Here is a 16,218-nt window from a genome sequence, read left to right as displayed (position 1 = left end):
TTGCGAAGCTTGAGTGTCTTGGCTTTCATTCTGAAATTTTGAATTGGCTTAAGTCGTATTTACGTCATAGACCAAGCGTGGTTATGGTTGATAATGTCTCCTCTTATTCGTATGTTGCGACATCGGGTATCCCACAGGGTAGCATTGTTGGTCCATTGCTCTTTGTGTTGTTTATAAATGATATTTTCTCATGCTTTAAGTTCAGTTACTTTTTGCTATATGCCGATGACTTGAAGATATTTTCGAGAGTTACCAATCTAACTGACGTGGCTAAAATTCAATTAGACCTTAATAATTTATACTTGTGGTGCCTGAAGTCGCACCTTTCGCTTAATATCAGTAAATGTTTTCATGTTTCTTTTTCAAAATCTAATAATCTTTTAGTATCATCTTACAGTATTTCAGCTCATACTCTGCAGATATCCAGTGAAATAAAGGATCTTGGTGTTATTTTTGATGCCAAGCTTTCTTTCAACAGCCACATTGATTTTATAGTATCGAAGTCATATGCTATGCTAGGTTTTCTTAGAAGAAATAGTTTTGATTTCTCAAATCCATATACATTAAAATTGCTTTACACCACTTTCTTACGTCACGTTCTGGAGTATGCAGCCTTTATATGGCGTCCATTTTAGCAATTTAGAATAGACAGGATAGAACGTGTTCAAAAAGTGTTTCTTAAATACACTTTGCTTTGCCTTCGCTTCACGGAACCAGTTCCCTCCTACAGGTCTCGATCATTGTTAATAAATCTTAAATCTTTAGAAAAAAGAAGGTCTGTCCTCTCGTTAACTTTTGTTTTTGGCGTTATACAAGGAACTGTTGACTGTACTTATCTTCTGGAGCGCATTTATCTTAATGTCCCGCAAAGGACACTGCGATTTTCAAATATTTTTTATTGCGAAAACTTTAAGACAAACTATCTTCGGAACGCCCCTTTGTCAAGGGTTGTTAATGAATTCAATATAATCTCTAATTCTATCGATATTGATTTTTCGGTCTCGAAATCATATTTTCTTTATACTTTAAATTTAATATAATCTATTAATTTCCTAAATTTTATTTACTCATAGTCTGTAAGAATGTTTTTCATGTTCGTAGACTATTTCAAATAAATATATATATATTATATATATCACCAATCTCTATGATTTTTTTACAAAACAATATATACTATATACGTAAGCATTCGGTGAAATTTGAAGCTTCTACCTGTTAAAATGGGGCTGAAATTGCGAAAAGTTTCTTATCTGAACAATCGGTTGTGGGGGATATATACTATATATACGACCGATCTCATCAATTTTTTCAGACAACACTATGTGCAATATGCGAAAGTATATGGTGAAGTTTGAAGCTTCAATCTGTTAAATTGAGTAAGATATGACAAAAATCCTCTTTTTTCTGAAAAATCGGTTGCATGGAGGATATATGCTATAGTGGTCCGATCCAGCCGGTTCCGACAAATGTCTAATTGGACACCCAAATACACCCGCTCACCAAATTTTATCAAGATATCTCAAAAATTGAGGGACTAGTTTGCATACAAACAAACAGACGGACAGACGGACATGGCTAAATCAACTCAGCTCTTCATCCTGATTATTTCGGTATACTTAATGGTGGGTCTATCTATTTTCTTTTAAGGTCTTACAGTTTTGGGTTTCGTGATGAAATTAATATACCATCTCATTTTCATGAAAGGTATAAAAATGGAGCCAAATAAAACGGGCAACGTCTACTTAAGAAAAAACTTGTGTGTATGCCACTATCGTTAAATTGAAATAAGACAAGCGGTTCCTATGTGGGTGCGTCCGGCACGTACGGCATGCCACCTAAGTGCATCAATTTACAGTGGTTCCGAGTCAAAATGGTACAATACTGTGCTCTTTAAGTTGTTGGTAAGGTACTTTAAATAGATATAGTTCCATTGTAGTGCCACTAAAATGAAGAATGAAAAGCTAAGTCAAAATAATTTAGAGTCGTCTTACACGGCTACAAAGGAGTATGAGTGCATGACCTTAATCATATTCATCGAGCAATGCCCTCTATGAAAACCCAAAACCATTAAATTATGCAGCCCTCCTAGATTGACTTACGACCTCACACCATCGGACTTTTCTCCATTAGGTTAGATTAGGATGGCACAAAGCTGCTCCAGATAAGCGACAGAACAGTTGGAGGCAAGATTATCTACTAGTAATACTTGCTTCCAGTTTAGTTTAGGTGATCACTCCGTTGTAACGATAAATTTCCAGATACGACAGACATAGACCCTTGAAAACTCCCCAGATAGTCGAATATTTCCGAACCGACGTTTCTACGCCTTTTCTTTGGATAGCTGAAGATTATGAGATGTGCCCTCGCTGAAGATATTAAGTTGCACGCTTTTGAAATTGAGTAGTTCTTACCAAATATCGACACGTATGGAGCTTGTCTTCCAGACCTGATATCCACCTGTCCTGAAGTAGTAGTAAATTGAGCTCCAAATTTTCTTCTAGTATCCACGTCGGGTTTGAAGTGCCGTTTGCTTGTCTGCGTTAATAAATATCAGTAGACTATAATAGATACCTAAATTATAATCTTCTACTGCCTTTAAGGGCAGCAGCGTCCACTTAAAATACACTGAATCAATAGCGTATTATGGTGGCCGCCGTGGTGTGGTTGTAGCGTACTCCGCCTAGCTCACCGAAGGTACTGAGTTCAACACCAGCGCAAAGAAACATCGCACCTTGTATTTATTTTTTATAATATCGTATCCTCTTTAGGCTCCTTGCTGTTGCCACAGGTTTTGATTTGCATTTAAGGCCAGTTCTGAAGGTGACAAATAGTAAGCGAGACAACTAAGAACTCGTAAAAGGAGGAGTTCCCACTACTACGCTTTATGGCTCAAAGTCAGATATAACAATTAAGTGAAACCTTCTGTTACTATACAGAGTTGTTGCTGTGAAAAGCTTCTCTATGCCACGACATTAAGCTCGGATCCAGCTATTAATATCTGACTCGTCGGCATGCCTTCACCAATAACGGATCCTATGACCCACGCAAGTTGAATAATACTGAGTTTTTTACGGGATAATGGATGATGATGCCTTAAACACAATGAATGAATGAATGAAGTTTGAACCTTGTGATGCCTGTTACTAGTGACCATAAAATCTGACACCCAAATCTGTAGACCCGACTACAAAGAAAAAGGAGGGTAATTTTCCGCATCAAAAATAGTAAAGGGGTAATAACGGACTTTGGACCATGCAGTTAAAATACAGAGATACATAGTTTGCAAAATGCTGTTATCAAATCTTATGGAAAATACGATCCCACGATCTTTCCAATCCATTAGAGAGGTGATATTTTAAGCATTTAGCTTAATATATTGTGGCGAATGGTGATATCACTAGGCTGTTAGTAAATCATCACGCAACAACAAAAAATGAAACAGCCACTCTTATGTACATATACAAGTTAAAACTAGCAACACTTATGTACAAGGCAACGAAGCGATATCTCACACACACTTATGTAGTCATCAGCCGAAGTAGTAACTCACATATACACACGCATAGAACTAAATGACCAACAGACGTCGGAAAAATGAAAATGCAACTGTGTTAGTGGGAGTCGCACAAACCCTTTGATGCATCATTTTGTGTTGTTCCTTCGCTTATTAGCAAGCAAGAAACGAAGATCGTTTGTGAACAATGGTCGGCAAATAGTAAAACATGGGCAACATTCGTCAATATTGCGAGCGGCGCACACAATCGTTGTTGCTGCGCCAAATGCTCAGGGACTACTAAACTAAAGAGAATAAGAATACGTGTAAATTGAGTGTGCACAATTGTTTAACTATTTTCCGACGTCTGATTACCAAGCAGGAGACACAACAGTTCTAGAAGGTGAAACGTCTAGACCTTTGGAGAAATTGACAGTCGAGGCAACAGAGAGTATAAAAGCAGCACAAGCTGAGTAATAACTAATCAGTTTTGATTTAAATACGATATTGGTTGTGAAGTATAATTGTGAAGTACTACTCCCAAAGTAAACTAAATAAAGACCAGTTTACAATACTGAATATTGGAGTAATTTATTCAACAGTTTAGCAATTCGAACGTTAGCAGAAGGTGCATAATAGTCGGAATTCCTCGATATTGAATTTATAGGTAGCTGCATTGTTGTTGAAAAATAACTCTACAACAGGGCGTCGTTTAAATGAATTCCAATACAGGGTATTTAGTAAAATTATAGAATTTTATTCAACACACTGTTCAAAAATGCAGTTGAAGGGTAGTTAGTTCATTAAGCTCTCTATCACGGAATTTGATTGAAAAGCATTCTATCCCAGATTTTTTTTCAAAACTTCCTATCTCAACTCAAAAATATCCCAAACAAGGCTGATATGTATCGTTGTCCCCATTAAAATTCTTGCCATACATGCCGTTGGAAATCTTCCAAAGAACTTTTCTCACAATACATCAAAGATCGTCTGGAGACGCGTCTGTTTTGAAACTTATAGATCGTGATCTTTGATGGTCGAGAAGCCTTAATCTCCCGATCATGAAACGAGCTCAAAGTAGGCCTTTTCGGTAAAAGTGGTTCTCCTTTGAATTTCTAGTCTGGCACACTACTCTTGTGCCTAGCACATGGTACCATTTTGAGTACGAGGCACTGTATACACTACAGCATACCAATACTCGCTATAATTTCCACATATTTATTTTATTCAGCATTTTTTCTTTGTTTGTTTTCGTTGCTACTTTTTACGAAAATTTATGTGGCACACGTGTGACGGCGAGCAAATTCTAACCAACGATTTGGACGCTTCTCGCATTACAAATATCCCGTCGTCGATTGCTTCTAGTGCACATTATTTGAACTTTGAGCAGTTAATAGTAAAATTTTTAACGAGTTTTTTATGTTTTTAAACATTTTCTACATTTTCTATGTTTATGTGCAGATTGGTGACCAAATTTTGCGAATAAATGGATTTCGCGTCGATGATGCCGTTCACAGAGAATTAATACAATTCATAACCAACCAAGATCGGATTACATTGAAAGTGAGGAGTGTGGGAATGTTGCCGATTAAAGAGTAAGTAATAAATCTTAATTGGTTTGGCGGTTGCAAATTAAAATTATAAAAACGTCGATAGAAGATTTTGCCGTAATACATCAAAAAGCTTTAATTATGTAATAGACAATTTGCAGAAACAGGCTAATTGATTAGAGTGGCGCAAATCCGCAGACTCAATTGGCCGATGATTTAATCAATAAAGACGAATGCCAAATATTTAACTGCCTCCATAGGAATTTTTTTTTTATATAATATAATACTATAAACCACTAAAGTTCCTAACTGAACTGGAAATGGCACGCCCTAAGCAAAACTAAACACCGTATTGTACAATGAAGGATTGGAGACGAGTGTATTCCAACCCTCATTTTAGATTAGTTTTAAAAAGTGTCGCCTCCTACTGACAGCCGCAGTGTTGATCGAAATTAAGTCCTTGCCGAAAACAATAATAACACCAATAAATACTAGAAGTAATTTCTCCGTTATATAAGCTGGAGTGGTGATTGTAACAAGTGCCGTCCAACCTCCTGTGATCGAATTTCAGGTACCATACCACTGTGCTGATGGGTATTGTTTACATTGCCACACAAAATATATTAAAACTATGTTAAATTAAGTCTCGGAGTAGAGCAGGATTGGAAACACGTTCTTTTCAATATCTTCGAGATACAAGGGGTTGATAAGCGCAATACATAGTTTAATAGCTTCAAAGCTTTCGCAACTCAATTGTCAACCTCACATACACGAGGGGAATTTTGTTACGTGTATGAATGTATCATACACATATTTAGCAGGGGAAGCTCTGGTGACCCAAAGTACCACATGGAAAAGGGGGGGGGGGGGGGGGGGGGTGGCGGGATGACCTAGAATTTTTAATGTGTTCATATTATCATCGTTCCCAAGATGGTCGGGCTAGTACCTTAATGGTGCCTTGTTACCGGAACGTACGAGATCTATATCCTGCAAAGGACCATCAATATTGATAACACTGCCGAACACCTTCGGGGAGCGTCTTTATCGTTAATACAACAACAAATACAAACACAACTTCGAGGACTTGTTTTTTGGAGCTGCCAGTTTCTGTGCTGATCGGAATATCATTTGTTCGAACAGAATACAGATTGGTATTACTATTATTAAGAAAAACGAAATAATGAAGCTACAAATAAATAGATATACATACCTACGAGTAGATTCAGGCCGAGCTTCTCTTCCAATTTGCATAGTGATCTTTTTTAAATTTTTTCCAGCTTCAAAGTTCTTTCATGTTATCGCTGCCGAGTATGGTCTTACAAGGAATTTCATTCTACTCTGGAAATGTGTTAGACACTAATGGTTGTTTCACTTTCGGCAAATTGCAGCTGCGATATTAATTAAATTTTAATTAATTAAAAATTAATGAACTACACCACACACATACCTGTCACATAGGCACCAACTAACTAATGTTCGGTAATACCGAAATTGTTAGGGATATACTCCTCTGTCTCTTTCTGTAGGCGGGTGTATGTAGTGCCATTTCGATACACTTTTTCTCAAGTTCCCAGAGTTCGGCACTTGATATGCGCTAGGACTGGGAACTCACAGAGTGGGCGGTGGTTTTTGCAATCCTTTTCGCTGCAGCTTCTACACCCGTCTTACTCTTTTCACGTGTAGCTCCAACCGCAAGCCTTTCTACATATTTCTCTTACCGACCTATTAAGTAAACTATCTGTACTATTTTGATCGTAATCAGCGCTGCTTACCGTCTGAGCATAAAAGTATTGGCGACCATTAACCTGCAGCAACACTCTAGTCAATTTCCTCGTGCTCCTTTTAATTTTTCCTACAAATTGGCGGGACGGGACCTAGTTGTTTTATGCTGACGCCGAACGGCATCTGCAAGGCAGAATTGTTCTCACTGAGAGCTTTTCATGGCAGAAATACACTCGGAGTGCTTGCCAAACACTGCCGAGGGGCGACCCCGCTTAGAAAAATTTTCTTCTTATTGAAAAACCTTTTTTCTAAAATTTTGATATTGCTTTGCCCAGGGCGTGAACCCAGGATCTTAGTTGTGGTAGGCGGAGCACGCTGCCATCACACCACGGTGACCTTAAAGTTATAGTGAAAGTTCAATATGGGCGAAAAGTAGTCCATCCAAACCTGTCAAGGGCCAATAGCAGGTGGTTGAGAATAACTTTTAGCGATTACTTCTGCTAGCCCTGCACCCGTTGTAATTTCTTTAGTTTTTGAATGTAGTATTGCTTACTCAGGTCGGCCGCTTTACAGAGGCGGGGTGAGTATGATTCTTATGGTCTAACATAGGCTCTCCGTTCCTATAACCTATTATATCAGGGACGGAAAATAATAATTTTTTTTCGGAGTCGAAAAAGTCCTGGTCAAAAAATTGTCCTAGGTGAAAATGTTTGAGTTCCCAGGTATCCCTATAGCAATATCATGTCGAATCATGCATCCTTTTTATTTTTCGAACTTTTTCCATAAAAGTGAACATATAAAATAAAATCTGTACTTTTATTTTTAGAATCCGAAAATAATTTTTATCTTGATCCAAATATATTTTAAGTCCAAAATTAATAGTTATGCAAGGAATTGTATTATAAAAGGAATAACAGTTTCAGCCCCTGTGTTATATCTTAGTATTACAACTTTTGGAATTCGTTAGGGGCAATATCTTTCGCCCCAAAGTAGAGTACCAATATACCATCTTATCCAAGAGGTTCCAACACTTATGTATATATATGCACACAACTTCGAGCTCAAATCACCATACGGAATAGTTATGCCTTGACATTGAAAGGTGCTATCGATGCAGTTGATATCGTAGAGGATGTATGATGTAGCACCAATATCTCTCCAGCGTCCATTTTAGAGAAAGTTGCTACAGCCTCAGCTCTGAATATCCGAGCTGTTTATACTTTGTCTCTTGGATCAAACGGAGTTCGTGGAACCCGATTTATCTAAAAAAAAATTCGAGACCAGTTCTTTAATCTGCCACATTAAATATTCCAGTTAACCCATTTTCAATATCTCCTCCACAGGAAAGATAGCGACAAACTATCTTGGCACGCAGTTAAAGCCTTCACAACTGGTAGTAGCGCATCTTCAGAAAGTTCATACAAAACTTTACCACAGCGTGACACAAGCTGTAAAGATATCAGTATTACGCTGAATGTAGCACCACGCACCAAACTCGGACTCGGCATATGTAAAGGCCCCGAATGGAAGCCAGGTATATTTGTACAGTTCACCAAAGAAAAGAGTGTAGCGCGCGAAGCTGGCTTACGACAAGGTGATCAAATTCTCAGCGTCAACAGCATAGATTTCTCCGATGTGCTATTTAGCGAAGCGGTGGCCGTAATGAAAAGTGCTAACAAATTGGAGATGATCGTACGTACAGCTGCCGGATGCGATTTATTTCCGGGTGAGTCAAGTGGTTATAACAGTTCGGCCAGCTCGGTGACAGGCGATCAAAGCCCCTGCTGGGCAGATGCCAAATCAAAGCGCCTTACATCGGTGTGTGAAGAACCAACAACAACAGCGCCCACCACAAATGAAACTGAATATGTTGGACAATATCGAAGTGTGGAACAAAAGTTGAGTGACAATAAACAATGCAGCAGAGATGGACAAGAGGAAAAGAAAGGTGTCGGAAATCATCAGCAAGTCAATAAAACAATTATAAAATTGTCAGATCAAGGCACATCAATTAATAATACATTTGTAAGTGATAAGGCGCAATCAATGGCTGCGGACGCAGCAGCGGCTGAATATGGCACACAAATGTCATCACCACAGTTCAGTAGAAATCACGCTGCTGCTGGTATGCAGGATGAAGATGAAAGTAAAACGGTAATTGTAGAGATTCATCGTCAAGAGCAGCAAGAATTGCAAAGGAAACAACAACAACAGCGGCAACATAAGCAACTACAACAAATGCAGCAACATCGACCTGTTTACAATGGCCCCTATCGCCATCATACACTGCAGCCAACGCATTCCTTTACCAATCATCCAGCAAGTCCAACGAAACAACAGGAGTTCTCGAAATGCCTACGCAGCAATAGTTGTAGTCAAGAACAACGACAACAACAACAACAACAGCAGCATCAACAACAGCGACAGCAGCAGCATACACAGCAGAGTTCCCAGCATGCTCGAAACATACGCCAAGTCGACAGCAGCTCACTATCCAGTGCCATAACCGAGGAACTAAAGAAACGTAAAGAGGTAGGTAAAAATAAATAAAAATATTTAAGGTCAATAATACCCAAAATCGAAAGTATATATTATATTTTATATGTATAAGGCTAGTGTCCAGAATAGAAGTACCTCGCATGTGCGACTCTACTTAAGTACATTCTTGGACATGTCTCACCAGTAATTGGTTATCGAAATTAGGGCAGTAAATATCATGACTACTTTCTTTCCGGTAATAGATCTTCCCCACCCCATCCTTACTGCGACCTTCACTGAAAGAAAGGGTTCTAATAAAATCAACAAATCGGTTCTGTTGTTCTTGACTTAACGGAGCTTCGGTGAAATGGATGGAATTGTGGTTAATTCGACCGAGTTCTTTGTCAAGCGAACAAATTAGTTTAGTCGTTTTAACAGAAGAGAAATTGTTGCTCTTAAGTTAACAAAATTTTGTAAAAATTGACTGATTTTTCTGTTAACACAACTGATTTTACAGGTCATTTCAACGGCGATCAACTGTCAATACATGAGCAAATTTCAAAGAGAATTTTACGCCTACTCCGCTCTCTACTTTGTACTTATGACGATGGTGCCACTTGTAAAAAAAAACAACACCAAAACAAGAAAACAATCAAATCGAAAAAACACACAAAATGGGAAAACAATAAAAAACTAGTTTTTCAGTTATCAATACAAAACGAAAAAACCCTTTTTTGAATTTACTGTGCAAAAAATTATGAGATACCGGGACACCTATTTATCGGGTACAATTTTGCAACTTTTCGTCCAAGCGAAATGCAAAATTGCGCCCTCTTGTTGCAAAAGTTATGCTTAAACCAACAGGATTTTTCCTAAGTTAGTAACATTTTGTTCAAGTGTTTATCAATTTTCACTCACGCGAACGAATCTAATAAGATAATAAAAAAACATCCCTTTTTAATGTTGATATTTCCGACAAAATAAAAGCTTGAGTTGTTTTGGAATCCTTTCAACTTAAAGTGTTACGAAAATTAAACTTGCCGAATTACATGTAAAGTCACTCCATTGGTGAATTACCTTCCTGCGATTTGATTCTTTACTTTTCTATAACTTACAAGTTCTCTTTTTAAAATATTACGTCAAACATTTATATACAAGTTTTGTTCGAAACAATCAAGTGTGGCCACTACGTGAGAGAGAAGAAATTGAGAATGAGCTGAGCTGCAACTGAAAGAGTTCAGAATCAGTTTTGTGACTACTATTTTCATTTCTATATTCATATTTGTATGTATATGTAGCAAGCATGCGTATTTATGTATTCACATATTTACGTATTTATATGGCGGCCGCCGTAGTGTGATGGTAGCGTGCTCCGCCTACCACACCGAAGACCCTGGGTTCACACCCCGGGAAAAGCAACATCAAAATTTTAGAAATAAGCTTTTTCAATTAGAAGAAAAATTTTCTAAGCGGAGTTGCCCCTCGGCAGTGTTTGGCGAGCACTACGAGTGTATTTCTGGCATGAAATGCTCTCAGTGAAAACTCATATGCCTTACAGATGCTGTTCGGAGCAATGTTGCCAGGTTAGCCTTTTCGAGGCTAGATTTAGCCTTTTGTTTTTGCCTTTAGCCTCGAAATTTTGGTTTAGCTTCGTGACTTTTTTCTAGCCTTTTTTAATCCGAATGTATTTTTAATAATTTCTAAAATAAAATAATTTCAATAGTTCCTGTGAACACCTAATACCTTAATTTGAGTTCTCTACAAAAGGTTAATTCTTTTTCTGCTGAAAACTCGTTGAAAGTTTCAAAGCCAGATGTATTTTCTTACTTTGAAAAAGAGAAGTATAGTTATTCTTCAAGTCAAATAGCATTAATAGAGCTGCAGTAGCGAAAACTTATAACTATACAATGGAAAAATATACACTCCACCATGGAATTTTTGTCGGAAGTCCGAGAATATAGAAATGCATTAAACGAACCATCTTTTTTAGAACTTGTCGAATTCGTATTTAGTTTTTTAGTACTACCACTCAGTAGCGCGGAGGTTGAAAGAATTTTTAGTGGCATGAAAATTCTGAAAACTAAATTAAGGAACAAACTAAAAATTAAAATGCTTAATGCGCTGCTTAATATTAGATGCTCGTTAAAACGCTTATCTAAATGTTGTAATGATTTTGAAATTACCGATGATCTCATATCTATGGTAAATAGCCAAACTTTACACGCAGACTTAAGCTCTTCTGATTTTTCAGACGGGGAATATTTTATATAAATAATTAGTTTGTAATATTTTTTTTGTGTATATACACATATGCAATCATTTAAAGTAATTCCATGTGCTAGTCGAGGAAAATGTTCCTGATATGTTTTGAAACAAGAAGTTATGTTTAAGTTATGTTTATAAGTTTTTATTTACAAATGTGTAAACTAAAATATAAAAAAAAATTTTATGAATTAACCAAGCAAATTTCTGGCATTTTTTTAGCTTCTTTTTTTTCTAAATTTAGTTTTTTCTAACCTTTTTTTTTTGCCAATCTAGCTTCTTTTTTTTCATCACCTGGCAACACTGGTTCGGAGTCGGCATAAAACAAGTAGGTCGCGTCCCGCCAATTTGTAAGAAAAATTAAAAAGGAGCACGACGCAAATTGGAAGAGAAGTTCGGTCTAAAATCTCTTCGGAGGTTATCGCGCCTTACATTTATTTATTTATATGGCAACATAGGTAATTTCAAACAAAGCTGTCGCAACAACTTTTTTTGTTCATTTGACTACTAAAACGGTCAATTACGAATCACCGATTTGTGCGCAGTTGATTCCACATCTTGTTGCGATGGATAAAATTTTACAGAAATTTCGGTTCAATTGACCTGTATTTCGGTTGATTTTACCAGTCTTTTTCTTTCAGTGTTCATTCAACATAATGAAAACCCGAGTTAGACATCCCACCGCGGCCGATGTTACCTACCGGAGTAGCTTCAACCTTTCCCTCGACCAAGTGCTGTAATTTCGGTATAAAACCTTTTTAATTCTCCGCGTTGGTCGTGCTTTTTTCACTAATAGCGTTTTCTTTTCTGGCAAAAGTGTTACGCTTTTTGTACGCCGCGCAGGGGTTGTAAATATATTTTTTTCTATTCTAAAAAAACGGGTAACGCCTTTACGGGATATTTCGTTCTTTTGTGAAAATTGCTGCCTGCTCGCAACGCAAAAGCGTTACACTTTTACCCTGCAGTGCAACTCTACTCAACATACTTTTCGTGACAATTTATTTTCGTAACTTCACCAATTTTTAGCGAAGAAATTTTTAGCGAAAAAAATTAAGGAAATAATTGCTAATGAATTTTTATTATCATTGACAGCGCGTTTGTGAAAATCAGCTAATACACGGGGTATCCTTTTATCTTCTTTGCATCCACTATAAATGTTGAAAATTGTCTGGGGTAGGAGTAACTATAATAAGGCTTTTCAACTTATTTAGGCGACAATATATTTCAGAAAAGAAAACGCTATAATTTAGACAACTTTTTTCTAAAGATTATGTTATTGCACCTCCGGGCCTTGAACCCACGACCTTTGGTGTGGTAGGCGAGCACGCTACACCACACCACTGTTGGTCGCATTTTCTCTTTTGATGTGACCTGTCTCGGAGGTACTCGAATTTTCAGCCCTTGGTATAAGAAATCATATTATACAACTCTAGTTACCTGATTTTACATTTTGTAGCTACATATGTATGTATGTGTATACAAAAAATTGCTGGCCTTATAATTATGAAACGCACTTTACAAAATACAAAGTACCAAAATCAACTTTCCATATTTCCTAATACCCAAATTACACGCAAAAGCGACTTTGCAATATGCTGAACGCCTGGTTTTTTCATTACAGAAACTCCGTATGAATGCAGCAACTAATAACAATAACAGCAATACTAGCAACAATACAAACATCGTAAGCAATTATATGACAAGCAAGCAACAAAATTACAGCGAGAGCAGACAATATAATCACCAACAACAGCACCAGCATCATCACACGCTACAACATACCCACGCGTCACAACAACAATTGTCTCACTGCCATCACTCAACTCCGCTGTCACCATCTTCGTCTTCACTTTCATTGTCTACAATGGCAACCACACCAAAGACGAGTGCGTTGGCATCAGCGCCTGCCTCTGCGTCAACCAATTTGGGTGCTCGCGCTACTAGCAACACTGTTAATTGTAGCGAGCGCAACAGTCACAATCGCAGTCATGTAAATTACAACAATAACAGCAACGGAAGCAGTAGTCAAGGTATTCCGACAGCCGGTAGCGGGGCAGTTGCCGGCATTGGCGTTGGTTCATGCGATCAACATAGCGCGTTGATGGATGAATTTAAACGTGCTCACCAACGTATGTTCAAAAACGGTTTTCAAGAAACTGAGCGCAAGGTAAGTTTGTATTTGGAGAGTGCACAAATGAACACAGTGGATAACAGTATATATGTTGCGAATGTTCGTATTGGCTTAATTTGGAAAATCAACAAATGTTTTTGTATTTGCACAATTAAGGAAAGGGGATATCTAATATGACATATGTATGTATGCTTTCGAGATCCCTGGAAATTTTACTTTTTATTTGCGATATCAATAATTGGTTGTATGGGAGTTTATAGGATAGTAATCTGAGCCAGTGAAGGATTTTTAGATACAACCGTACTTATGATGATTTCTAAAAAACAGTTTTTCAAAGGCTGTCCACGTTTGACGGGAAAATTCAGTGCAAAAGTTTCGAAGTGTTGCTTGTTTTTTATTTATTGCTCTATTGTTGCTTTTTTCGCTTTTAATAAACATAAACTTTCAAAAGTATCGAGGGAAAAATAAGCCCAGCTGAGTTTGGAGGAGTAAATGTTTAATTGCTGAGTTTTATTGATGTTGAAATTACCGTCACAAGCAAAGAGTAATCAAAAAGCCAACAGAAATCGGACCATATGAGGTCTAAGGAAAAAATGTCACCTAACGCCCAGTCTATAGATAGCCTAAGACGGCAACGTGCAAATAAGCTATTAGGAATCTTTTGCCTGTATGATCTCTGCTCAATTGAGTGCTTGATGAGAGCAAAAATCTAGAATCTGTATAATAAAAAAAAAAACAATTGTACAGAAAGTTTTTTTACACACACTCTCTACTATACGTTTAACTATAAAATATTTAAGTGCAATTAATTCTAGTTCGTAAATGCCTTGGCGGCCACCGCGGTGTGATGGTAGCGTGCTCCGCCTACCACACCGAATGCCCTGTGTTCACACCCCGGGCAAAGCAACATCAAAATTTTAGAAATAAGGTTTTTCAATTAGAAGAAAATTTTCTAAACGGGGTCGCCCTTCGGCAGTGTTTGGCAACCACTCCGTGTGTATTTCTGCCATGAAAAGCTCTCAGTGAAAACTCATCTGCCTCGCACATGCCGTTCGTAGTCGGCATAAAACAAGTAGGTCCCCTCCCGCCAAATTGTAGTAAAAATTAAAAGGAGCACGACACATTCTTCGGAGGTTATCGCGCCTTACATTTATTTTTTTAATTTAAATGCATCGTTACCTTCGAAACCTCGCAAATAAAATAATTTTCCTAATTTGGTGATTTTCCGGTCAATTTATTTATAACATTTGCTAAGGCTTACTTAGGCTCTTTTGACCATTAGCGTTTGGTGCAAATGAAAACAAATTATTTCACCATTCCAGCCCGACGTTTCGCTAGTCTCTCTAGCTTTTTCAAGAGTGATCTGTATATTTTAATAACAAAACGCAATACATTAATATAAAAAGAATAAATTAATATAAAAACAGAAAAGGCATACGTGCGTAACATTTGAATATTAGTAATCAACAGTATTACATACAAACAAATATCACAAGAAAAGAGGCCAAAACACTTTGAATAATATAACACGATTTATATAGAAAACTCACATAATTGGACTATTTAAACAATTTTGTTAGAACTTAATCTATTTTCGGTACCATTCCATAGTGGTATCATTTTCATACTAAAACGAATTAATGTTAGAGACAGAGGGTGTCTGCAGCAACAACGTCATCTGTATCTTCCTTTTTGTTTATTGTTCTGTCTCTTCTTTGCAATATTCGCAGGCTTTCCAATGTGTACCTGGCTTTTCCTTGTTTATTTCTGTCTATGATTCTTGTGTTTTGTAGATCAGCTGCGTGTCCAGTTTGTATTGTGTGTTGACATAATGCTGTGCTCTGTTTTTTCTTTCTTATATCTGCTTCATGTTCTGAACCGAACTCCTAGTGGCCGTTTTGTTGTTCCTATGTATATTTTCTTGCATTCTTCATTTTCGTTGCCTTCACATTTTATTTCATATATAACGTTGTTTTGTTGGAGCTTTTCAATAGGGTTTTTTTGTGAATATCGTCTATAACAGCGATGGAGAAAATGGCTTTTGCTCATACGGGCACGCTTTGCACATTTAAGTGCTAGGTGAGGGACGATCAAGTGCAGGTATGTGGGGCGAAGAACACAGGAAGAGAATAATATACAAACACATTTTGCTCATATTGCTTAATACATATTTAACAGTTACCAGTCTATGTGGAAAATAGAGCTGCAACCGCTCTTATTATGTTCAAATTATTAAGCGTTTTAGGATAAACTAGCCTTTACCGGCGGCATCGCTCGCACTAACGGCCACAAATATGTAATGTCGCTTTTGTGATTCACAACTCGAACTGAATTTGCAGTTGTAATTTTAAAAGTTCCGTTATGATTCAAATCATAAAGAAAGAAAGTTTTAAAATTAGAAAATGGTCGCCGTAAATTAAACACACATGCAGCAAATGCTACAACAATTTTTGCAGTGTGGATTTAACGATATATATATGTGAGCTGAAGAAATTTGAAAATTCCACCATAATTTGAAATTTATAAATGAAAGCAGTTATGTTTATAATAAAACTGGTAAAATTAGTCGTTGTGTATGAGAT

The 16,218-nt window shown here is 37.2% G+C and overlaps 1 protein-coding gene across 1 annotated transcript in view; it reads left to right on the top strand.

The window, feature by feature from the left end:
• The window catches only part of LOC137250293 (uncharacterized protein DDB_G0283357), a 160,395-nt gene that overhangs the window by 119,980 nt on the left and 24,197 nt on the right, over positions 1-16,218 (top strand). The window contains exons 3-5 of the mRNA XM_067782847.1: positions 4,955-5,088; positions 8,109-9,297; positions 13,127-13,672. Of these exons, the coding sequence (XP_067638948.1) occupies positions 4,955-5,088; positions 8,109-9,297; positions 13,127-13,672 (1,869 nt within the window). The remainder of the gene's footprint in view (positions 1-4,954; positions 5,089-8,108; positions 9,298-13,126; positions 13,673-16,218) is intronic.

The sequence above is a fragment of the Eurosta solidaginis genome, chromosome 4 (genome assembly GCF_040869045.1).
Source record: "Eurosta solidaginis isolate ZX-2024a chromosome 4, ASM4086904v1, whole genome shotgun sequence".
Lineage (NCBI taxonomy): Eukaryota > Metazoa > Arthropoda > Insecta > Diptera > Tephritidae > Eurosta > Eurosta solidaginis.
Note: the sequence above shows the minus strand (reverse complement) of the source record. Positions and strands in the feature narration are given on the sequence as shown.